Below are 26,433 nucleotides of genomic sequence, written 5' to 3'. Positions count from 1 at the left end.
GAGCTTATGAGTGAAGATTTGAGAGACGATGCTAAAATAGAGAAATTTTTAAAATTTGTTTTTCGTACCCGCATTTCTCAGAAGGCAAAAAACAAGCTTGTAGGTAATGATGAGCCAAAGACCGTAGCACAATTTAGGGATCTACTCCTTAATAATTTTAAATCTGGGCGCACAGTTCAAAAAATAACTTCCGATATTAATAAACTGAAGCAAGGAAATCGATCGGTTTCAAAGTTTAGTGAAGAAATGGAAGCTTTAGTAGCCGAGCTTAATGATGTTCAAATTTCTAATCGCGGTACGAATAATTCATCAGTTATTCGATCAATAAATGATGAACTGGGCTTACTTGCTTTTACAGCTGGTCTAAATGAACCAGTGCGAACTGTTGTCAGAGCTGCCCGGCCTAAAACACTATCCTGTGCCTCGTCTATTGCGGTAGAATCAGAGACCACCCCTCAAGAAGCAAAAATTTACACCTATAAACGTGGTGGTGGCAAACATCAAAGTTGTAGAGGATCTAATAAATCTCGTGGCAATTTTTCTAATAACAACACGTCCCGAGGTCGAGGAAATTCTAACCGTGGAAGATCTTTTCGTGGTAATACGAGAGGCGGTTTTGGATCAGGACGTGGAAACTATAGACAGGACAATGGCGGTTCTAATAATAATAACAATCGAGGACGAAACTACAATCAATCGGGAAATCAATATTATTCACAAAATTCTTCCCGTAATGGACAAAATAATAATTCGCGTAATGTTCATTTTTTAGAAACGGAACACCAGCAAAATCCGTCTATAATTGTTCACGAAATACCAGAGCATTATACGCAACATCAATAAAAAATACAGTCCAAGACAAAATTATTGAATCAAATTGCTATTGCTTAAATATATCTAATGGCACTTTTATTAAAATCAAACTAAATGGTCACCCTGTCACTGTTCTGGTTGACAGCGGTGCTGATATTTCAATATGTAAAGCACATCTAGCTAGAAATGTACAAATAAATGTATCAAAATTTTGTTTACTAAAAGGAATATCACGTGAAAAATTTCGAACAATTGGTGTGTCTTCTTTGGCGTTAGACTTTGGTTCCGGAATAAAATTAAATCATGATTTCCAAATTATTGATGAATATGTTCCTATTACACCATATGTGATTTTAGGTAGAGATTTTTTGATAAAATATGGTTGTTCATTAGATTTTGAAAATTGGATTTTAAAAATTTGTTTACATGACTGTTTAATTACGATACCTATTTACAATCATATTGACGAAAATGTTATAGTAATTCCGCCCCGATGCGAAATTATAAGAAAAATTGAAACATCAATAGATGAAGATTCAGTAATTTTGTCCAAAGAGATCCAGGAAGGTGTCTTTGTTGCTAACAGTATCGTTCGAGGTACTGCTTATATAAAATTAATTAACACAAATGAAGAGGAAGTAGTAATTAAAGATTTTACACCAGAACTAGAACCTCTTTCGGCATACCATGTTTGTAATATAAAGAATGCCTCGGTTAATTCCTTGAAAAATACTAAAGATGAACGCATTAAACAACTTTTAAAAGAGTTAAATTTGAGCACAATACCGGATTTTGCATTGGAAAGTATTATAGATATCTGTATAAAATACCACGATATTTTTTGTTTAGAAAATGATAATTTAACAGTAAATAACTTTTACAAACAAAAAATTTCATTAACTGATACATCTCCGGTATTTATCCGAAATTATCGTGTACCAAAGACACAACTTCCTGAAATTAATTTACAAGTAGATGAACTTTTAAAACAGGACTGTATTGAAGCATCTGTCAGTAGTTATAATTCTCCATTGCTTTTGGTACCTAAGAAATCCATAGATTCTTCGAAAAAGTGGCGTCTCGTCGTAGATTTTAGAGAATTAAACAAAAGAATAATGGGGGATAAGTTTCCGCTACCCCGAATAGACGAAATTTTAGATGAACTGGGAAGGGCAAAATACTTTTCTACTTTAGACCTAAAAAATTCATTTCACCAAATTGAACTCGATGAAGAGTCACGCCCTTTAACTGCATTCACTTCAAGATCAAATCACTATCATTTTAAAAGACTTCCTTTCGGACTTAAAATATCCGCTAACAGTTTCCAGAGAATGTTATCAATAGCTTTATCAGGACTCTCGCCAGATTGTGCTTTCTTATATGTTGATGATGTTATTGTGTTTGGCTGTAATGTCAAGCATCATAACGAAAATTTGATTAAAATTTTTGAAAGACTTAGAAAGTACAATCTTAAACTCAATCCTGCGAAGTGTTCATTCTTGAATAAAGAGGTTACCTATTTAGGCCATCTTGTAACGGATAAGGGAATTCTACCCGATCCTAAAAAATTTCACGCAATAAAAAATTACCCTACACCACAGAATGCGGATGATGTACGCCGTTTTGTATCATTTTGCAATTATTATCGGCGTTTTGTTCAAAACTTTGCAAAAATTTCGGCCCCACTATATCATCTTTCAAAAAAAAACGTAATTTTTAATTGGAGTAAAGAATGCAATGACGCTTTCGAAGAATTAAAAGCAAAATTAATGTCTCCTGAAATTTTAGCCTACCCGGATGATAACCAAAAATTAATTATAACCACTGACAGTTCTCAATTCGCGTATGGTGCAGTATTGTCACAAGGGGAGATTGGATCTGACAAACCGATCGCATTTGCGAGTAAGAGCCTTCATAAACATGAGTTGAAAAAGCCTATAATTATTAAGGAACTTCTCGCGGCGCATTGGGCTATCATGTACTTCCATCCATATGTCTACGGGAAACGGTTTACTCTAGTTACGGACCATAGACCGTTAGTCGGTCTCTTTTCAAATCGTTCACTATCTTCTAAATTAAATAATGTTCGACTTGAGTTGATGGATTATGATTTTGATGTAGTCTATCGTCCTGGTAATTTAAATTGTGCTGATGCCCTCAGCAGAATTATTATTTCTTCAGAAGAATTAAAATCACTTATTCCAGTAGAACATGACGTAAATGTATTAACCAGGGCAATGGCTAAAAAAGAGCCCATTTCGTCAAATAAACCCCCGGTGTCAGAAACAATTCCTCTTGTAGACCCTTTAGTTTGGATATGTCAATCATTGTCAGAAATAAAAAATTTAACACGTGTTGAGTTCTCAATTAAAGATTTAAATTTTGCGAGCAAGTCTTCGATTTTGATCGAAAGACATAAAGTAAAGAGTAATAACATTTTAAAAATCGAGTGCACTCAGGAGGATATAAAAAGATATTTGGGCGATATCTTTAATTCTATAAAGAATATAATAAAGAAACAAAAGAATGCCGACTTTCGAGTAGCATTTTCAATGGATGATAAATTGTTCTCATACATAAGTGTAAGAGAATTTAAAACATTTTATGAATCGTTGCAACGAAATGAAGTGGATCCACTAAAAATCGCTCTTTACGCACCTCCTAAGGTAATTACCAATAAAAACGAAATGCTTAAGTTGATCAACGAATTTCACGATACGCCCACCGGAGGACATTTTGGCATAGCCAAGACTATGAAAAGAATAAAAAATTTTTACGTTTGGAAAGGAATGCGCAAAATGGTTAGAGATTACGTACAAGCTTGTATACAATGCGCCACAAATAAGATTCATAGACACGTTAAGGAACATTTGCAAATAACGGAAACTCCAAGTTCTAGTTTTGAGACGATACAAGCAGATCTAGTAGGCCCGTTACATGAAACATCAAACGGTAACAAGTATGCGCTAACGTTACAGTGTGAACTTTCCAAGTTTATTGAAATAATACCCTTACCAAATAAAGAAAGCCACACAGTAGCGAAAGCCATAGTTGAAAACTTTATTTTAAAATTCGGTCACTTTAGAACACTCAAAACAGACTTAGGACGTGAGTTTGTAAACGAAACTTTTACCAGCATTTGCGAGCTATTGCACATAAAACATTCACGATCCACTCCCTATCATCACCAAACGCTAGGTAGTGTAGAAAGAATGCACCGAGTTTTAAACTCATATTTACTATCTTTTAGCGATTGTGATGATTGGGATCTGTGGATACCTTATTTTGTATTTGCCTACAATAATACGCCCCATTTAGACACTAATTACACCCCATTTCAATTGATTTTTGGGAAACTGACATCCCTAAATATTGATGATCGCTTCTCGACACCAATATATAATTACGATGCATATGTTAGTGAATTAAAGTTTCGCTTACAAAAATCGCACGAAAAAGCAAAGGAATTCCTTATGAAAGAAAAATTAAAAAGAACACAAAAAGAACCAATTTCTATAATTAACTTTAAAATCAATGATCTAGTTTTAGTTACCAATGAAGGTCGGACTAAGCAGGAAAGTCCTTATACAGGCCCATATATAATAATAAATAGACTAGGCGTCAATAGTAAACTCAGAAATCTAAGTAATGGTAAAGAAATTATAGTTCATAATAATAGATTAAAGTTTTTTAAATAATACAGTAATTGAGGCCTCAAGTACTAATAGTTTTAATTAAAAATAAACACATTAACATTTGAAAAGTTGATTTATAAGTAATTACTAAATTCAAGATAAGAAATATTAACTTTAAAAAAAAGGTTTATAGTTACTTAAATATGAAGAAAAATTATATCTACCATTATAACTTCAAAAACAAAAAAAAAAAAAGGGGGGAAATATTGTATACAGAATGTAAAAGAAAAAAGAAAATACTAAATTCAAAATTCAAACAAAAAAAATCAAAATTCAAAATTTATATATTCTAAAACCAAATTGTAAAGATCATACTCCAAAAGGGGGTGATGTAGTGGAATGCTCGATCAGCATTCCATATTGTACTTTGTGATGTATATCTGTAAATACTGTTGGAAATATATTGAGTCTTTTGGCAACCACCTCAGCGATGTGTATCACTTTCCACCAGTTCAGTACAATAGGAATTTTGGATAAAATAGCCTTTAGCGCCCCTAAAGAAATTTGATTATCCAAGATGTCAAAACAAGACGTTCCAGTTTTACTGGTGCACAAAGTTCCGATTTATTGTCAACAAAAATAACAATCTCCACCGTTCCTCCTGTCCGCAATGTCGCAATTCCGCTGCAGTAAATCAAACAGAGTTCAGTTTTCGCCGAAATATCGGTAGTTGCTCCACCAAACGCCAAACCCATTCAGCAGAAGGCACAGGAAGATACTCATACAGATTTCCCAGTTTCAGATTTTTTTCTGGCAAAAAATGAGCAATTCAGGTCAATTAATTTCGAGTGGCAAGTAATTCAAACAAGAAGTGGCTGTAGATAAGTGATAAGGTCAATTTATGGTTCCAGGAGCTTCATCTGGACCGAAGAAAAAAAGAAGGGCCCCAATACACTTCTCAGCCAAAAGGAGTGCTTCGTCAATTTTGTCCTGGAACACAGAGATACTCTGGATGCATTAAGTGACAGACATGATCCCCTTTGGTCAAATCTCATGGAAAAATTAAATTCTATGGGGCCACCCGAGAGGAACACCGCAAAAGCATATGTAAATGATCAACTACATCACTCTCCAGAAAAATATACATCTTTGTGATAAATTAAACTCACCTTTTTGATTAAACACACACCTTGAACAATTGACAATCTCAAATTAAACTGGACTTAAAGGTTTAAAAGGTCCTCTCGACCAGCTTTAAAATTAAAGGCGATTTATAGACATTTGACATCTTTAAGTCTGTAAAGCTTTAGCGTAGAATTCGAAATTTACATCTTAAAGGTTTAAATAAATTTGACACTTTAAAATTAAAGAATTTTATCACAGAATACGAATCGGGCTTTAAAGAGCGATTTAAAGATTTAAGGCTTAAAGATTTATGTCAGAATTGGGGAGTTATTTATAAAATAAAAGCTTTTAAGGATAAGGATAACAGTTTAATTGACAAATTTAGTCAAATAAAGGCGCTTATTATCACTAGAATAATTGAAATTGATATAATGCATTTTTGAAAATTGTCGTAACTTCCAAGATTTCCATACATTGTAAGTTACGGCTTTATAAACGATGGAAATCACGATAAAACCTTATTGTGTTTCTTCTCAGATATATCTCAATATCTGAACTTTTAAATCATTTTATAAAGATTTTCTCGAGTTAACTTGCATTTTATTAGTGCCACTTTTATTATTTGAAAATAAAGTTGAACTGAAAATTTCGTCTCCTGAAAAATTGTGAAAAGTAAGTTACAACAAATGCTGATTTAACTGACGATGTATATACTATGTATTTACGTAAAAGATATACAAATTTAACACTAAACCTACCAAGACCAGTCAAATTTACCGGTTTATTTTTTTATTCAGTAAATCCATCCCTCCCCAAAATACATGTTAGGCACTTTTTTCCTATCGTGCCGTACAATTTAATTTGAATTATTCAGGAAAAAACAAAACATTATAAAAAAATATCAATAAATATTTACAATTTTTAATTCATTAAGGTATTTAAATTAATTAAAACTATTAAAGTGTATCCAACACAGAAAAATTAAGGAGATCTTTTGGACTTCTTTCAAGATGTTTTAATCTTAAAGAGTTTTAGTGCTCGCAGTATAAAAGGATATGTAAAATTTCAAGATGATTGGAGCAATTTGGACAAATGGGTTGATGTTCACGGGTCATTTTGTAGGAATGAGTCAGTCGTGTGTGACCGATTGTAAGGCGGCCAATAAGAGTGCATTCTCGGCGGAATAGGGATGGATCCAAAATAGGTTTTTTTGGACACTTGTACGGGACACTTGTATCATAGAGCGATTACTCTACCATTTGACCCATTGAGTGCCCATTTAAAGCTTATCCTACTGGATAATTCAGCTATAGATCTCAAATATGTCCCATCCCTCCTCCTCGATACAACCGTTATCTTATAACTAACCGAAAAATACTAGGTCTGGGTACCAATACAAGAAAAAAACTTATTATAAATACTCGAAAAACACTCAGAAATCTTTTTGAAAATTAATGAGGAAAATCAAGTAAATACAAAGTAAATGTACTCAGTATAAATGTCGACACATGCACACTATAATAATGAGAGTATTTGAAACATTTAATACAAAATCTACTATGTATTTTATATGGCTTGGGCATACAGTAGACTCTTGCTCAATCGGCTCTTTTTTATTCGGGCAAAAAAATTTGTTGACAATTTTCACGTTTAATTTTGAAGCAAATTTGCTCAAACTCACTTTAGTTCCTCTTGTTTTATCGTGACTCTTTATAATTGAGCGCTTTTTTGTGGAATTTACAATTACACTGCCCGCTCTCTAATCCGGATCGGCGTAATCCGGACGAGCTATCGATGGTTATATTTAAAATAGTTTTGAGGTCATGCATGCATATGTTGTGTGTTCAGCAATGAAAATTAATTATCCTGTGATGTTTTTGTTTAATAAATGAAGTATAATAGCATAGACTTCTTTAATTATGTCTTTTTAATCTTATTCAAAACTTTTATTCACACACTAGTAGAAATTTCTTTAAAAAATGCCTTTTTTAGAAAATTTCCCTCATCCTTTTAGGCAGAAACGTCAGAATTTTTTTTAAAAAAGGCAATTTTTGGACGAAAATTGCTTCTAGTGTTAGACACCATAATTCTACAAAAAGAACTTGCATTATATTTTCAAGACGTTGAACAAATTCAAAAACTCCATCCGGATAACAAACCGGACATCTGTCATATTGTCTCCCAATCATCCAAATAACGAAGCGGGCACTGTCTTTGATGCCCGAATCTCTCGATAATTTGGATGGCATTCTACCCCATATGCCCGATTGAGAGAGAGTCTACTGTACTAGTTCGTACTAAGTATTAATACACAGCATATATTGATTTTGTTCATAGTGGATGACCGGCCGGGGCGTGGTCATGAGTTTGCAGGGTTGCACAAAAAGCACTGACTACCACGGCGAAATTCAGCGAAAACAAGTATTTTTCGCTTCCCGCGCTTTTTCAAATAATTTACCAAAAGGGAAAATTACTGGGCTTTTGCATTTCATGAAAATTCCAAGAAGAAACAAACATTACTGATAACACAATTCAATGGAAAATACTTCAATTAAATTCACTATCGGGCTTTTGTGAAAATTATTCCCATTCCTTATCACTTTTGTGGATGACCTTCATGACAAATGAGAATCTGTTCGGTTATCACTTTTACTTCCACTCCACTACATAAGAAATCCTAGAAAGAAAATACACTCTCTGTCTATTGGATTTGTGGGCTCGTCTCAGCAAGGTTACCCACATATACCCACACAGACCGGCTGTTTGGAAGGCATTTGTGAGACCGGCTGAGCCAGAATTTCTGTTGCCACGTTAAATTAGAAGAGTGTATGAACATTTTCGAGAGTGTCTCACGCAGTGAAGAGGGCAACAAAAAAGTGAGTTTGTGTGGAAAATTATGTAAAAAAAAAGCACCACATTTCCTCTAGCCCGAGTATACAGAAAGTCAATCGTCGCTCAGACGCCGTCACATTATCACCACAAAATATTAACGTGCCTTTGCGGAGCAACAAGTTACTCAGCAAACAAGTAAGAAATTCTTTTGGGTAAAATTGCCTGATAATCCTATTTTAATTGTCCCCCAAAAAAAAATTCACAGTGACGTCCAAATCAGAGCCTTTCGACTCCAATTGTATGACACTGACGAGATTTGTTCTGCAGGAGCAGAAGAAATTCGCCAGTGCCACTGGAGACCTCTCTCAACTCCTCAATTCTATCCAGACAGCCGTGAAGGCTGTAAGCTCAGCCGTCAGGAAGGCAGGAATTGCCAAACTGTGAGTTAGTCCTGGGTAAAGAAATTGAGAACTTACCTTTAAAAAATCAATATTCTGGATGCATTTTCAGACATGGAATCTCAGGCGATACCAATGTTCAAGGCGAGGAAGTCAAGAAACTCGATGTCTTATCCAATGAACTCTTCGTTAACATGTTATCCTCATCCTTCACGACATGCCTCCTTGTCTCAGAAGAGAACGAAACCTACATCGAGGTAAGTGGCATTTTCTTTTCCTGCAATTTTTTAAAAGTGACCAGAACTGTGGCGATATCAGGACAGAATATTGATTAAAAAAATATATTTCTTCACATTAAAAAAGAAAAAAATAATTTGAAAGAATGACTAAAGGTAAAAGACTCTGCAGTCCTCTAGATTTTAGTAATAATAAATATTATCCATCCCAAACAAAATAAACAAATCCGACGGACTGCATATAAAAACTTTAGGCCACGCCCCCTATTAAAAATATTAAAAATGAAATATGTTTCTTATATGTAACGCGTCCCACGTTTGAATCCCCTTTAGGCTACCAGAAATATTGTGGTATTAACTCTTTCGCGTCATTAGGGTCATATATGACCCGGGGAAAATTTTTTTTTTTGACTATTTACATTAATTGAAATTTAGCTGTTTGTGCACGACATCATAATAAAAGGATGTAAGATTCTTGGTTAATTTTCTCAAGACTCCAGGGGGCCAATTCTGAAGTTTATTTGCTATGTAGTAAGAGACTACATAGTTTCGTTGAAATGTCTGTGTGTGTGTGTGTGTGAGCCACAGGATGCCGAGCTTTAGCCAGTTCACATTTTACTACCTACGAATACAGGCACTAAAACACTTTGGAAAAAAGATGATACCTTATTGAAATGTATTTTACAGATTCTAATCGAATTAATATGTTTTTCCGCGATTAAACTGCACAAAACTGTCTTTTGTGGAGCTGTTGTTTTTCATTTAGTCAATAACGAAAACTCGGCGGTGGCTGAGACAACTACCGCAATTGACGAAATTCAATGGAGACACACTGATTGACACTGAAAATCGCTATTTATTTTCGCGGTAATTATTTGAATTCAAATTGCATCTTTTTTGGGAATGGGTGCATTAAATTACCCATTTTCTTCATTTAAAAAAGAAGTAAAGTAATCATTAATTCCTTTATTTCTTGCAAAAGGTTTGTGGTATTTGATGATAAATAATTTAATTTCTGGCTATAATCGTTATAAAAAAATCCTAAAAATATCAAGAGAAAAAATAAAACGCTAATTGATAAGTCAAAAAGAGTTTCAATTAAATTTAAATTTATTTACAGCAAATAGAGTTTGATCCTCGTACAAGAACGTGGTAAAACAGTTAAATGAAGGCCTTGGGGTAGTTAACGGCTAATAGAAAACGATAAAATTCTGTATTATTTTCAAAACAAGTTTTAAGACATTTTGCTAATAAATTGACGGTTTTTCTTTAATAAAACTCTTTTAGAGTTAACAAAAATGCGGTCTACGATAATTCGTAATGAGATGTGAATTAATTTTTATGTGATAGGACTATTTAATTACTGTTAATTTAATATTCTTGCACTGTACATAGGGAAATTTAGGTATTAAAGCTTAGAAGCTTGCGGGTATTGAGAAAGACAAGGAGAAAAATTATTAAAATTCTATTATAATTTCTTATATCTTTCTTTTTTAAGAACTTTAAAAGACAAATTGTTATTTCTAAAGGATTTTTCCTTTAGAAACTTTTCAATTTGAAATTTGAAAGCAACATTAAGGCTTAATATAGTTATTTATGCATTCTTTTTATAGCTTTTACTAAAACCATATTATTGGAATTAAAAAACTCTTAAGTTAGAAATAATTTTTCTAATTTCATTTGTATTATTTATCGGAAAATCACAATTTTCAATTAATTGCAAATTTGAGTATTAGTGATTGAATTTTATCTATACTTTATTTATAAATTATATTTGCATGAGAAAATTAATACTCCCTCTATCCCAAAAATGTCGTAAATTCTTTCATATAAAATGTATTAGCAAAAGTATGAGTTTTTTCGGGACGGATGGAATATTAAAATTGGGCATCGTTCATAAGAAAAGCTTTTTTTGGTAAATACTCTATCATTATTTATTGTTTATTGTTTAATATGATATAATGCTTCTGAAAGACAACAAGAATATTGTTATAATATTCTAAAGAGATATTAAAGAGTTCTACTAATTTTTGTGTTAAGAATGTAAGAGTACTTCAGACAAAATGTACGTAGCTTGCAGAATTTTTAAGTCTTTTTTTTAACAAACCTTGTGGATTAAAAACTATTTTTATATTTATACATCTGGGTACTAAAGTGTTAAGGCAAGTGTCAACATCGGATTTTTGGCGGTGGTGCTTATTTTGACTAAATTTTTGTATTTCTCTGGACCGAGACCCATTTTCAGTGATCCAAGAGACAAACAGAGACCACGGGCATCTCAACCTAGTGTTGGTTTCTATTTCCGTGGTACCTGGAGGTCTTAAACAGGAAAAATCTGGCAGCCCATCTAATATTGAGCTACGTGGCATTGGAATTTTTCAACCAGTGACTTTCGTGTAAAAAAAAGGTACATTGCTGATAAGTCGCTTAGGGCTTGTTGACGAGTGGACCAGGAGAATCAAGAGGACATCATTGGAGGTTCAAGATATGTGAGTGATCGACTTTGGGGCGCTGTATTTTGGAGGAGACTCGGCCTTTGACATTAGATCATCACGGAAACTCTTAGTTTGCATCTAGAGCCATCTTGGAGTGAATCTTTGAGTGAACATCTTTAAGAGGCTACATAAGAGGTTGGGGCCTGAGACAAGTAAACCTCTTAAGTTAAGAGTACTAATTAAGAAGTTCAATTTTTCGAAAGGGGTTAATATATATGTCGATGAGGAAAGTAGCGAGTCTAGAAGAACTCAGAGAAAATTCGGTAAAGAGAGTTGTAGAAAAAAGGGAAGCGAGGGATTCTATAAGAGGGGGGATTACGCCGACTAAGTACAAACTAAACGAAACAGAAGAGAGTTCAAAGATGCCTAAGAAAGCTTCCTCGCCTGGTAAATCAAAGGAGTTCCCTATGGATACGGTACTAGAGGCTTTAGAAAAACTTACAAATGAACTGAAACAAATTAGAATGGATTACTTATCAATGATAGAAGAATTTAAAGATGTGAAAGAAGAAATTAAAAAGGCTCACGACGAGAGGCAAAGGGATGTAAATTGGTGGAAAGAAGAATCAAGGTTATTAAAAGCTAGAGTGGAAGAACTTGAAAGACGCGAAAGAAAGAAAAATTTCATATTGACTAACGTAGAATTGGTAGGTGATGGGTCAGTAAGGGTGAAGATTAGAAAATTTCTGGAGGAATATCTTGGTGTGAAAACTGAAATAGAGGATGCGTTCAGTGTAGGTAGAGAGAAAACAAGATGGATAGTTAAACTAAGGAGTTTGGAAGATAAGAGAGAAGTTATGAGGAAGAAAAGTGAATTACGAGGAAAGAGGTTAAATGGCTATAGCATATATATAGATGACGATCTCACGGACGCGGAAATGAAAGTGCAAAAACTGTTAAGAGACAGAGGAAGAAAAGAACGGGAAGATGGAAAAGTTGCAAAAATTGGGTACCAAAAAATTTTTATCAATGGCGAAAGATGGGATTGGAGCGAAAAAGAGAATGGAATAGTGAAGAGTTCTTTTTTAAGAAGATTTACTTCGCAGGAGGAAATGGACGCTCAATAATGGTTAGTCAAAAATTTCGGAAAAAAGGAAAATTAAAGTATCACGTAAAGATCGTTTGAGGGCTAGGAGTTAAAGACGGAATTTTTTGAAATTAAGTGCAACTGGTAGAGTCAATATTTTTCTGCAATTAAAGTCAGTAATAAACTAGCAAGAGCTTATAAGACAAATTTTTTAGTGAAGTAAGGAAGGATTTAATAGAAAGCGCAAAATGTTACAATGAATATGATGTACAAAGAGATACTGATATTTACAGAAACTTGGCGACTGGCAGGGTTGTACAATAAGTCAAAAACTTGGAAAATTATTTTTAGGGTGTATGGCCAATTTTAAAATCTTTGAAGGTGACATGAATGTAAGAATCTAGTATTTAAAAAGTACTGCTATACATGAATGAGAATCAACTGGTCAGGCATTGCTAGAAGGAAATAAGAAAGGGAAGGTTAATGGTAACTTCAAGTTAATGAGGTACAGAATTCAAACAAAAATACCGATGTTGACAATGTAAGAACTAATGTATTTTCTAAAAGGTCCATAAAGGACGCTAATAAAGAATTATATATATTTATACATCTTTATAATTCTTTATTTTCACTAATTATCTTGATTAGTGAACACGAGACCTCAAGTCTTTAAATGTTTATATCTTCTAAAGAGGAAAATGAACAAGTTATACATCAAAATATTTTATATCTCTTTTTTTTAATTTAATTTAATCTTCTCTTTCAAAGAAATGAGAATATTCTTGCTCCCTCTTTGAGTTAGAGCAATAAAATTTAAGGGAGGCACATTTTTAAATAGGCAACCATACATCCATAAAAAATTAACCTTAGAAAAGAAATTTTAAATTCAAATAACAGCGGTTCTAAGCTTTCAAACGTTAGATGTAAAGAAATATTCTAATTTTGAGTGGACTTTTGCATACAAAAAATGCAATTTTAAATATGTGGAATTTGTGCATACATTTCATATAACTTTAATTACTTAGCATTTTTTACATTTACTGAATGTCTTCAACTATATTAAAGACATTTTTGGTCCAATTTCAGAGAAATTTTTGCCATCTAGGCATGTCCAAGAGGTGCCTAGATAGCTTTTGGCTATGTAGTCTCCTATCTAGTCAGGGGTTGTCGCGTTTTCAATTCGTTAACCAACTTAACGAATCCCAGAGACTAGATAGGGATACGGCAATACTGAAAAATGTGTCTCGACTACACTCACACACATTCACCAGCAGTGTACATGTACAGCTATGTAGTTAGACTACATATATGTAGTCTGACTAGATACGGTCAGAATTGGCCCCCAGGTTAATGAGGAATAATATTATTATTTTTAAATACCATTTCGCTTGCAAACGTGCGATAAAGAATCTGAAAAACTACGCTCTCAGGAGAAATTATTAAAAATTTCCAAACCACAAATGGTGCATGAATAAATTTTTTTTATCAGTCTCCTCAATTTTTGTAAAAATAGTGTCATAGATCAGTGTTTAATTGTGGTGAGACAATGACATTCTTATCAAGTTTAATATAAGCTTTCCTCGACTGTGTTAAATTTTTTATCGCTCAGACTTGCCGCAGAATGATTTGCTTAATAATTCTACCACGCCTCAATTTGCATACACTGAGAGTTAAAATAATATTATAGAAATGTTAATTTTACCCTGAAGTATTGATCCGAAATTAAAGTTACCCTTCTTTCATGTTGATTTTACCCTTAAAAGGTGTAAAATTAACATTAAAAAATGTTGATATATTTTTACACCTAAAAAGTGTTAAATTTATGAGGAAAAAATGTCAATCGCACACTCTTTTTTTCTCAGTGTAATGGATTGCAAATTAAATTAACTGAAGGATAAAAATAAGTTCTGTCCTGAACTTACCTATCTGGTCACTCTGAAGATCCTCTCTGAAATATTTTTTTTGCAGATTGAGGTTGAAAAGCAGGGCAAGTACATCGTTTGTTTCGATCCTCTGGACGGATCTTCCAACATCGATTGCCTGGTGTCCATTGGTTCAATCTTCGGGATCTACCGGAAGCAAACTGAGGGCGTTCCATCTCTCCAAGACGCCCTTCAGCCGGGCAGGCAGCAAGTAGCTGCTGGATATGCCCTTTACGGATCTGCCACTATGATGGTCCTGAGTTTGGGCAACGGTGTCAATGGTTTCATGTACGATCCGGCAATTGGTGAATTCATCCTGACGGATCCCAACATGAAAATCCCAGAAAGGGGAAAAATCTATTCAATCAACGAAGGCTATGCTCATGAATGGGATGCTTCTGTCTTCAACTATGTCCGGGACAAGAAGGATCCAGCCAAGGGAAAGCCCTACGGAGCCAGATATGTGGGCAGTATGGTGGCTGATGTGCACAGGACCATCAAATACGGCGGAATCTTCATCTATCCTGCCACAGCTTCAGCCAAAAATGGAAAACTCCGGCTCCTGTACGAATGCAACCCAATGGCCTACATCATCGAACAAGCAGGAGGAAGAGCCAGCACGGGAAAAATTGATATCCTTGATGTTGTCCCCACTAAAATTCACGAACGTTCCCCCATTTATCTCGGCTCAAAGTTGGACGTCGAAGAAGCTCTCAGTTACATTCAATAGAAACTCCCATCATTTATTGACTCAAAAATAAAATCTCCCCACAGTGTTATCAGTAAGAGTTTGCTTTGTGCTTTGGCAGGAAGTGAAAACCCTCAGGAACTGGCCCTAAAAGTCTCTCACTCAACACAATCCAATCTGCACAATTATTGGAAGCCATCAGAGTTTCAAGATCATCTCGACCGCGATATGTGTTCGGTCTGGCATTGATTTTCTGCGGAGGATGCTCAAGTAAACCATAGGGAACATACCTGTACAGAAATGACTGCCACTCCAACAGAAATCTCCTTGTCGTCTCGACTCCCTTTGTGTCACTTCCCCAATGTTCAAGCCCATAGTTGACAAATTTCTTCATCATTTCAAAGCGCTCTGAAGCCGAAGGATCCCAGTGACGTTGCTCCTTGATTTCCTTAAAAATCCACGGTTTTATCAGGGCCCCTCGACCAATCATTACCCCTGAAATATGTGGAGCAATCTCCCTGGCTTCTAAGTAATCTTCAAAATTTAGAATATCCCCATTCCCTATCACAGGGATCTCCTTTGCTTGCTTAGCACACTCTTCGATGTACTTCCAGTCTGCATTCTTCGTATACCTCTGTTCCCTGGAACGCCCATGAACCTGAATATGACAGAAATTACTCAAAAGGATGAACCAGGAGTCAACATAAGCCTACACAGTAAAAAAATGTGTAAAATTTTACTACTATAATAGTTCAAAATCGACCATTTTAGTTGTTTAATTTAAAAATGTTTAAAAAATACACAATATTTTGGTAATTTATTGTCACGTGATTGAAAATTACCACTATTATAGTTGAAAAATTTTCAACAATGTTGTTTAATTTGAAAATGTGCAAAATTTTAACACTATAATAGTGTGAAATCGGATAAATTAATTATTTAATTGCGATCTGTGTAAAATTTATCACTGTTATAATCATAAAAATTTTTCAACAATGTTTTGTGAATTAAAAAAGTTTGACAAATTCTAAAAATTACCACTAGTATAGTATGATTACAGTTTTTCACATTTTTATAGTGTGAAAAAATACACAATTTCTGGTATATTTTGTCACATGATCAAAAATTAATACTATTATAGTTTGATCACAATTTTTAACACTATTATAGTGTGAAGTCTTGTGTATTTCAACCAAATTTGTTGAATTTTTAAACATAAGTTGAGTAAAAATTGTTGAATTTCCCATTAAGACTTATACTTCAGTCGAGATGCTTTTCATTGGGCAAAAATCATATAGAACATCAAATATTTATATGCATAATAAGTCTATCGTAAAGATCCGAGCGTCAGATGTAATTATTTCGCATTAGGGTGGATCCCAAATACAGGAAAACCCGTAAAAATGTCTAAAAAGGCAAAAAAAATCAAAATCTTCGAAATGAAAAGAAAATTCAAGAAGTAACAGAAATCAAAAATTTTTGAGTTTACACATATAAATTCAACAATTTTTAAATTCAACAATTCCAAATTCAACATCTTGAAATTCAACAACTTTCATCAGCTTATGGTAGGTAGGTTTCTTAAGATCCGACAATGCAGAGGAAAGGAGTGTAATTCAATGACATAGCAAAGGGTAGTGTCAAGGGGGCGATTGGCCGGACATCGGAAAAAATTACGGGATTACCATAAAGCTGTCGAAAAATTAGTGGTGTCAAGGAGTTTCAGAAAAAATACTACGTTACCATGGGATCAAAAAGATACTATTTAGGATACTACTTAGCTATAAGATTCTACGCTGAGAATCAAACTGTTCTCGACGTCCGAAAGGGATAAAAAAAATTGCACGCATTCTGATTTGGAAGCATTCCGATTCTGAAGTCGTAAATCAAGAGTCTCAACGATCACAAGTTTATTTGGCCTTATTACTGTTGATTGCGTATTGGTGTATTATTAAATAGTTTGAAAACATAAGATCAAGGAACAAAATAGTCATTAGTTACTACACTGAGAGATCTCCGAAAAAGTTAAAGTAACATTTCGAAAATATTTATTTTACCCTGGAGTATCGAACCGAAATCGATGTAAATATTACCCTTTTTAGGTGTATTAGGGGTTAAAGTTACCCTTTTCGATATAAATTTTACCCTTAAAAAGATGTAAAATTAGCATTAGAAAATGCTGATATATTTTTACACCTTAAAGGTGTTAAAGTTATGAGGAAAAAATGTTAATCGCACCCCCGTTTTTCTCTCAGTGTAAAATGACTCCGGCACACCTGCATTTTTTATTATCATTTTTTATTTACTGTCTTTTTTCTTTTTTTCATTTTCTTGCAATTATTTTATATTTTATATTCATTTATCTTTTACTGGGATTTTTTCTATTTCTAATTTTGATTTCCTGCTACTGAGTTTTCTCATTCTATATGGAGAAATTTTCTGTAGTTCTTGAGAAATTCTCTGTTTAAAATATTATCCCTAATATTACTCTTCGAAGTTCTATATAAACTTTTTCCAAAAAAAAAATATCTCGACTGAAGTATATCCTTAAGTGAAAATTATTTTCGTATGGCTTTCTTAAAGAAAATTTATTGGATTTTCCCCGTCTCTATTAGGAATTTTCTAAAAATTTTCCTAACTTTTTCGCTCCAAAATTTTACTACTTTCACGAGAGTAATCGATGTTCTCTATGATTTTTTCCTAATAAAAATATCTCGACTGAAGTATATCCTTAAGTGAAAATTAATTTCATACAGATTTCTCGAAGAAAACCTATTGAATTTTCCCTGTATATGTTGTGAACTTTCTATTAATCTTCCCAGTCTTTTCTCTACAAATTTTACTATTTTCATTTGAGTATTCGATAATCTATATCTAATGATTTTTTTTCTAATAAAAACATATCAACTGAAGTATCTTAAGTAAAAAAAAATATTTCCTATGAATTTTTCCATGAAATTCTTAAGAAATTTCTTTTTTTCTATATAACTTTTCTTTATTAAATTCATCTCGACTGAAGTATATGTATATGAAGTACATGGCCTCATTTTACTCTAAGTAAATAATTAGTTCTTATGATTTTCTTTCCGCGAGAACTTTCCAAATCAGCCAAAATCAAATACTACAATAATTATATATCTATATCTAATTATATATATATAATATTATATTATACTCCTTTAATAATTGACAATTATAAAAGGAGTAATGGCCATTTCAAAAACGCATTTTTTGACCATATTTTATAACTTGTGTCAGGGTGGTCATGCTGGCTGAATCTTGTCTGGTCTCCCCTATATACAATCAGCCAAAGACCCAGCCGGACGGCCAAAATAGTAGTGATTCCAAATAACCGGTTTTCTTAGGATAGACGGTTAACCGATTTTGGAAGGGTCTGAAACCGGTTAACCGGTTTAAAACCGGTTTTTGAGCAGTTTTTCATGACTTGAACTATGAAGTAATATTTAACACATATTCTTTTTTTTTCAATTAGTTTAGAACTTATGTATTTTATTGCATCATTTTGTATTTAAAATAGTTCAGAAAATTTAGTAGTGCAGGAAAATTACTGGGAGTTTTTCCAATATTTCACCGTGGAAAAGCTAGTGCAATGTAGCTTTCCGTAAAACTATTTTTTCATATAATTTTCTTCTCTTAGAATAAATTGTTTAAAAACGTTGTTATGTTTGACAATCTTTAATTAGGAAATACTTAAAAATTTTATTCTAGATCTCAGAAAATGAAAAAAAAAAGAATTTTATAGCGAATGTTTTAACGAACAAACCGAAAGAGTTTTCCTCTTTATTTTTAAAATCCTATGACTAGATAAATCTTGTTAAACTTATATATCATGACAATCATGATTATAATTTACACAAAAATCACAAATAATCTCATAGAAAAATTCCATAGGCATTTTGAAAATAAAGAAATAAAATAAAAAGGAAACCTCTGTTGTTTTTTATTTGATTGGTTGAGAAACTAATAAATACCAGATTTTGATAAAAATTTTACAAGAATCTTGTGTAACAATCTTGGTAAATTTGGGTCTAATAAGATTATGCAGTTAAAAGATAGCAAGATTTAATAAACGTCTTTATGATGACAGGGAGAGGTAAACATCTTGTTACTTTTCCACATAAGACAATATTTTACAAGATTGTACTAAATCGTTTAGAAATATTTTCTCAGTATACAATTGTTTTTAGTCTTTTAAATATTTAACTAAGATTTAAGATGAAATATTTTCAAGTGAAGAAGTCCTGAAATAGTTCCCGATAACCTTTAAGCAAATAATTCTTTTCAATAATGGAAGAAACGTACAGGATACTCATTACTATACTATCCTTCATTATATTATTAACATACTATCATACTACATATTACACAAGAAATATTTTGCAGTGTATCTTGATTTTCAAAAGATAAACATAAGCTTGAGAAATATTAAAATTTTTATAAAGAGACGGTTTTAAACCAGTTTCATCTCTAAAAACCGGTTTTGAAACCGTCCCCAAAATATAGGGCGGTTAACCGGTTTTTCGAAACCGGTTAACCGTTGTTGGAATCACTACAAAATAGTGATATATGATCTATGAGTGATTTTGTGCTCAATTTGTCGAATTTCTCAACTTGAGATTGAAAAAAATCTCAGCTAACTTTCAAGGCAAAAATCCCAAAAATCGAAATTTTCAAAATTCGGTTAATTTTGAAAAAAAAAACCGAAAACCAAGTTGATAGTTTTTGAGAAACCAAAAAACGGACTAAACCGAATGGACATTTTTTTCCTATCATAAGAGGAAATGGGAAAATTTTCTAAGATTTCGTGGATAAAAAATTTGATGGAACTTACCGTAACCAAACTAGCTCCCCAGGCTTCAAATTTCGGCACCAATTCATGAGCTACGCTTTTGTCCGCGTAGACTCCAGTTCTCGTCTTCACTGTGAAGGGTTTGTCCCTCAGAACTGCCGAGCAACTCCTCACAATTCCCTCCAGGACATTCTGTCGCCGAATCAGGGCACTTCCTGCACCCTGTCTGTAGATTAAGTCAATCGGACATCCCAGATTGAGATCCACAAAGTCCACATTTGCCTTTTCCATGAGGATTTGTGTAGCTCCAGCCACCAAATTGGCTTTATTTCCACAAATCTGAACACCAAAGATATCCTCCGAGGGATGCCTCTTAGTCAGTGCCCATTCCTGCTTAGCCCCTTGAAGAAGTGGCACAACACATGCCATCTCCCCGCATGTCACATCTGCCCCATATTCCTTGCAGATGCGCCTAAAAGGGAGATTTCCCACTGTTGTCAGGGGGCTCAGGAAGAGTTTATCCCGGAAATCTATTCGTCGCTTCTCGCACGGTCTCTCTGGTATCAAGTCAGTGTCTGGAGTATATCCTTCATTCTTCCTCTTCTCCACTTCAGCCACAATACTACGACTCCGGTCGAGATTGTACTGTCTTTTGCGCAGGAGTGTCAGAAGTTCAGTATCCACAAATGTGAAAGGTTTCCTAATGCCATCTTTCACTCCCAAATTCCTCTTTTCCTCGTCCAAATGACTCTCTGCATACCTGCAAGTCAAGCCATACTGACAGTGTCCAGTCTGACTGTAGATATAGCAACTTTCTCCAATATCTTTGGGCTTCTCCTCGAGGTACTTCTTCACATCATGCAAGTAGACACAATTGGGATAGGAGCAGGAAGATGTAGGATCCCCATTGACCAAACTACTGCACAATTGTGACTCTCTTTTCACTTTGTAAGGCGCAGGACGATTCTTATTCTGTCCACGCTTCTTATCTTTCTTCTTATCGGCTTTCTTCTCCAAATCATGCTGTTCCGGGAACTCGCCCAATTTCACCTCCGTATTCCTCAGCACTTCAATGAGATATCTAATAAATTATAACATTAATTTGAAGAATATTAATTAGATTTTCCATTTCTTACTCTGGTTTGATGTAACACACTCCAGGATCCATGATTTTTCTGTATTTTCCAAGATGTTTTGATTCTAAAAAGGCCGCACTGGCGAATAGGACTACCAAAAACACGTGGAGGCGAAATTTTTCAACTGTCAAAAAATTCGCCGCATTCAAGGGGGAGATATTAGTGTAAAATGTGTACACCACTTCCAGACACTTCCACAATTTATGAAAGAGCCCTTTACACTTCCAGCATTTCGGAAGACTCCTGAAAATACTGCAATAACTTCCAGTACTTCTTACACTTCATGCACTTCCGCTTCAAAGAACTCCATATAAAAAAAACAACTTGCCGGGGGGTTGTGCACTTCACATACTTAAGGATCAATAAGATTTATTTATTATTATGAAAAATCTAACTAAGGAAAGTTAAAAAGATCACAAGAAATTTATTTTTACGCATATTTTTTTATATTTTGCTTATATTTTAAATTTCTAGCTACAGATATTCTTGCATATTAACAATATTTTATTATTATCTGTATTAGGTGAGATTCTTAACAATCTCACCTACTATAATCCTAACAAAATTTCATGTCCTCCGATCGCGCTCAAACTTGGCCAAAATGTGTTTCGCCACTTCCTGATCACGAATTATGGGGGGCTAAGTTACGTTCCCGGCCGGCCGGCCGGCCGTCCGGCCGCTCTTTGGAGCTTAATAGCTCCTAAACTAAAAAAGATATCGACTTGCGGTTTTCAGCAAAGGTTAAATATCATATGAAAATTGCAACATGGTGCATTGACCCCCCACCCCCCACCCCTCCTTCCGCCATTTTGAAGACCCCCCGTTTTTTTTTTTTCTCAATAGCTCTGCCCCTATGGCATTCAGCGGACTCAAATTTTAGTATGTTATAGCTGGGCCTTAGAGCTTTCCATCAATACCAAACTTAAGGTCCCCCGACCCCCCTGACCCGAGCTATAAGGGTCCAAAAAAAAATTCTTAAAATGGCCATAACTCCGGTTCTAATTGTCAGAATTTAAAAAATGAGGGCTTTTTGGAAAGCTCTCGTGAAATGCCACTTCCCCTTCTAACATCGCAAGTTCATAAAACCACCGCTAGGGGCGCTATTATTAAAAAGAAAATTTTTAAATCTTAAAAGTTAAATAACTCAAAAATTCCTTATGCAATCGGGCTGAAATTTTAGTATGTTGTAGCCGTTGATTATACCTATCAAACACAAAAAACCTTAAGTCGATCCATAACCCCTGACCCGAGCTATAAGGGGTCAAAGTTCGAACATTGACCGGCCTCTATCTCCGGTTCTAATTAACATATCGACCTAAATTTTACCTTTTTGGTTTCGTCTTGATGAGCACTTTCAGATGGAAGTTCAAAAAGTCACCACAGGTGGCGCTGTGATAGCGTCAAAATTCATCGAAATTCAAAGTCACTTTTCTCAAAAACGGCATTGTGCAAGTTAATGAAATTTTAGTATGTTGTAGTCCAGTCTAGGACGTTTCCAAAATGGTGCGTATGCGCGCTGTGGTTTCAATAGAACCGGAGATATGAGGGGTCAAAGTTCACAAAATTCGAAAAATCATATCTCCGGTTCTATGTGACCGATTTTGATGAATGAGGGCTCAAACGAAAGATCTCACCAAATGCTACAACTTTCTAGAACATTTGAACTTTGTAGGACCAACACCAGGGGCGCCACAGTCGAAAAACCAATTTCAATATCACATAACCTCAATTATCTCGACTGTCGCTGAACCGATTTTGATGATTACTTCAACATAATTGTAGAGCACATTTGTCTCTACATTTCGTCCATACATCATTTTCCGCTCAGACTACGCTATCACTCCGATTTTGCCGTTTAAGTGTGAAAAAATTGATTTTTCCCATAATAACGCTTTGAAATCACTCAGATGCCAATTTGACTGCCTCTACTCCACAAAGACACTTAAAATATGGTTTTAAATGGAAAGTCCCACAAAATACAACAATTCCTTGATATAGTTGAAGTTCAACAAATGACTACTTGGGGAACTCTGGATGAAAAAACGAGTTAAGAAACAAAAAACCTCGATTATCTTGGCTTCTGAGTAATCGATGAGATCATGTTCTATGGGAAAATTATAAAGAACATTCTGGTCTACATTTCACCCATATATCACTTTTCTGCCAGTTCATCCAAATCCTTGATATTTTGGTTTAAATACAAAATTTGTATAATTTCACGAATTTGATTCAAGATAACTGAATGGCGTCTCCCAACTTCAGCTCTAAATCGAATTTGCATGCACTCCGAGTTAGCTCACGTTAAGAATCTCACCTACATAAGCCGGTTAGGATTATCTGTCCCTTTTACGAAGAATTCTTTCTATGGATTTTCCAAGAGACCTGTGAAGCTACTTTTGGAAAAGAGAGTCTCTAAAAAAAAGTATTTTAAATTAAATTTAATTTAAATCGTTTCTAATTTATTGAAACTGCGTTGAAAAGTCTGAAAGAGACCAAAAGTACGAGTGCAATAATTAATTTAGCACTTCAAAAGCACAGTGTTGGCCAAACATTTCTTGACAAATATACATTCGAGAAATTAGGAGTGGAATAATTAATTTTTCGGTACTATCGAATCGATAGTATCGATAAATCTGTATCTGTTAAATTAAATTAATGAAGACTTTTATCGCATTGGCAGGCCATTTATTGTGACATTCTTAATGGAAAGCGACTGTTTGTAAATATTTGCATTAGCTAGAAAAAGTACAGTTTCCGTTTAAACTTTTTTGAATCGACATTCGATACTATCGAAAAGAAGCTATAATGTCACCCCAGATAGTAACAATGATCAATTTTTTCTTTTTACAAATGACTTGCCTGTGATCCAAAAATATTATTTATACATTTAAAAAAAAATAATTTAATATCGTATCAAAAATATTTATTTTCCAAAAGAATTTTTTGTCGGCTGAAAGTTTCTTGTCACATTTGAAAATGCTACTCTAAAAAATAGATCATCCGACAGGATAGCGATTAGATCAGTGAGATGTTTTTAAGGTCATTGCCGTTAACCCCATCATACCCATTTAACCACGGCGCGGGGGTGGGATCCGGCAAATCCTGTACTCTGGAATTGGATAGGGGGGTAGTTGGTTAAGGATTGCCACTAAAAAGTATCATAATATCCCGTAAAACAGTTGATACCGTTACTACAGCTCCCCTTATTCTTTTCAGTGAAAAAATGTGGCACCCATATATCGAGTTTTTAAACACAGTCAAGCTTTTCTAAAGTTCAATTTTGTTTTCCAAAATCAATAATCTCTTCAATTGTTATCTATAAATTTTCTTCCATTCGAATACTTACAATATTGCCAACCATGGTAAAAACCATTCAAAATAAAGTTGATCTTCTCAAGAATAAATCCCTATATCAAAACACATCATTTAAACGCGATCTAAATACACCCTCAAAATTCTTTTTTGTAGAAGTCCATCCTTTTGGCCTTTCCAAAATTCGTCTAAAATTAAATATTACAAAGGCACTTTTTCGTTCCTTACGTATCTTGTTAAAGTCCTTCAAGTAATATCGACTTGTTTGAAGGATACTTGGCATTACTGACAATATACAGTAGACTCTCACTTATCCGTGGACTCTTTTTCCGGGTAATATAAAAAAATCCGTGAGACAGTTGAATTTTAAAAATTTTGCTGACATTGTTCCCGTTTTGGGGTTTTTGTTAATTGATTCAAAGTCAACTGCAATAGCTAAATCGTTATTTACGAGCCACTATATTAATTTGAAACTCCCCGTCTGACAGAGGGTAAGGGGGCCCAGCGTTGAGCCATTAATTAACACCCAGCTTTAGGCACCTTTTTAGCACTCATTGGCAAGATCTGAGTGGTAGGCCCGAATTAGGAACTGGATTTTACCACGTACATCAATGGCGGGTGAATGAAACTGTCAAATGCACCTCTTGATTTCACTTCCGAATATCATACAAACGGCACAAACCACAACGATAATGATATGTTTTGTTTAACTGGTATTACCGATTTAACACTTTAGAAAAGGAAAAATCATTGCGTAAAAAAAATGTCTCCTAAAAATATTCACTAAAAGCAAATAAAAACACTTATTTTAGGTTTGTAATTTGTTCAATGTTATCATACTACATTTTTCCTTACACGAAACACAGTGTCGCATATTTATTATTATTAATACAATCACTCAAATCGCGCAAAATCACTGAGAATCTTTGAATTGATTTGAAAACAAATAAAATGTTTTGGAAAATATTCCATCTTGTCACTGTCAGCCGAGCAACACGACCGGCAACATAATTTTCGTAGTTCTGCTGCTCACCACCATGAACGCAAAACAGTGTCCTTCACGTATATTTAGTAAGGGGTATTTTGTATGGGAGCTTCTTAAAAGTAAGGTAGGTATGAAAGATAGGGGTTAACTCAGGCTATAATCCACGCTTACCTGGTCAGACGGGTCGTGTAAAAATTAATTAAAATTAAATTCTAACGAACAAGATACATTTTTCATAAATAATGAATATTGTGAATAAATTTATAACCGTCAACTGAATATTTCCTCGGAGAAATTACAACACAAAATCAACCCATTCAGTCAATGTACTAGAAATACTTGAGATAGAATGTTCATATTTTGGAATTAGTTTCCTACAGATAAATAGATGAATTTTCTGAAAAGAAAAAAAAAACCTATTATGGGGGCTCGGGGAGCCCCTGTTAAACACACGTCTTAACGGTCGCTGAATTTAAATTCTCTGCATTAATTGATTACAAAATCTATAGCTTTAGATAAAGGAACTATCCAAGAAAACAAATTGGCAGAATTCAAATCAGGAAAGAGGAGAGGCTAATTTTAACAAATTCGAATTCGACAGGATGTCGCATTTTCCGTTAGCCATTTTGAGCAAAAATATTGCATGACCTCCCGTGAAGCAAGAAAACAATAACAAAATGTATTCCCGTCTCTGTCAGACTATTTTTCTCAAGAAATTGAAGAACTAAAATTACTAAAAATCCATTTCCAAAAGCAATTCGGATTAAAATTGCCCGGGAATAAATCATCTAAAATCACTCCATTTGCGTATGATGTGTAATACCGTGGTAAGGAATGGGTTAAGTTATAATAAATTTTAGCATACTCTATTTTATTATCATAACCGAACTTGCTAAATCTCAACAAACTTTTTCGACTAAAAAGACTTTATTTTAGAGCACTCCCACTTCCAAAGACTTCCAAGCACTTCATTTCGAACTGTACACCACTTCCGACCCTAATATCTCCCCCTTGGCCGC

General features: G+C 34.1%; 3 protein-coding genes across 3 annotated transcripts in view; 1 reads left to right on the top strand and 2 right to left on the bottom strand.

Moving 5' to 3' along the window:
• The window catches only part of LOC129808017 (homeobox protein aristaless), a 156,389-nt gene extending 141,590 nt beyond the window's left edge, over positions 1-14,799 (bottom strand). Inside the window, exons 1-2 of the mRNA XM_055857663.1 lie at positions 14,484-14,799; positions 8,882-9,080 (exon numbers count right to left, since the gene is read on the bottom strand). The gene's annotated coding sequence lies outside the window, so the exon portion shown is untranslated. The remainder of the gene's footprint in view (positions 1-8,881; positions 9,081-14,483) is intronic.
• On the top strand, positions 8,061-15,269 carry LOC129808016 (fructose-1,6-bisphosphatase 1). Its single transcript, XM_055857660.1, has 4 exons — positions 8,061-8,600; positions 8,671-8,845; positions 8,916-9,060; positions 14,530-15,269. Coding segments are annotated over exons 1-4 (1,005 nt in total). The 5' UTR covers positions 8,061-8,599; the 3' UTR covers positions 15,214-15,269.
• On the bottom strand, positions 15,206-21,236 carry LOC129808015 (tRNA-dihydrouridine(47) synthase [NAD(P)(+)]-like). The gene is made up of 3 exons (XM_055857659.1): positions 21,118-21,236; positions 20,024-21,062; positions 15,206-15,829 (listed from the first exon to the last, which is right to left on the bottom strand). Exons 1-3 carry the CDS (start codon positions 21,147-21,149, stop codon positions 15,263-15,265), a joined length of 1,638 nt encoding a protein of 545 aa, XP_055713634.1. The 5' UTR covers positions 21,150-21,236; the 3' UTR covers positions 15,206-15,262.
• Positions 21,237-26,433: the final 5,197 nt, after the last annotated feature.

The sequence above is a fragment of the Phlebotomus papatasi genome, chromosome 3 (assembly GCF_024763615.1).
Source record: "Phlebotomus papatasi isolate M1 chromosome 3, Ppap_2.1, whole genome shotgun sequence".
In the NCBI taxonomy this organism is placed as follows: Eukaryota; Metazoa; Arthropoda; class Insecta; order Diptera; family Psychodidae; genus Phlebotomus; species Phlebotomus papatasi.
Note: the sequence above shows the minus strand (reverse complement) of the source record. Positions and strands in the feature narration are given on the sequence as shown.

What these genes read in the sequence shown, in the direction of transcription:
- LOC129808016 (XM_055857660.1), top strand. An exon ending in AAGGCAGGAATTGCCAAACT is followed by an intron (nt 8,846 to 8,915) that starts GTGAGTTAGTCC and finishes ATGCATTTTCAG; the next exon opens with ACATGGAATCTCAGGCGATA. An exon ending in AGAACGAAACCTACATCGAG is followed by an intron (nt 9,061 to 14,529) that starts GTAAGTGGCATT and finishes TTTTTTTTGCAG; the next exon opens with ATTGAGGTTGAAAAGCAGGG.
- LOC129808015 (XM_055857659.1), bottom strand. Translation starts at nt 21,149, where the DNA reads ATGGATCCTGGAGTGTGTTACATCAAACCAGA. An exon ending in GTGTGTTACATCAAACCAGA is followed by an intron (nt 21,063 to 21,117) that starts GTAAGAAATGGA and finishes ATAATTTATTAG; the next exon opens with ATATCTCATTGAAGTGCTGA. An exon ending in GGGGAGCTAGTTTGGTTACG is followed by an intron (nt 15,830 to 20,023) that starts GTAAGTTCCATC and finishes TGTCATATTCAG; the next exon opens with GTTCATGGGCGTTCCAGGGA.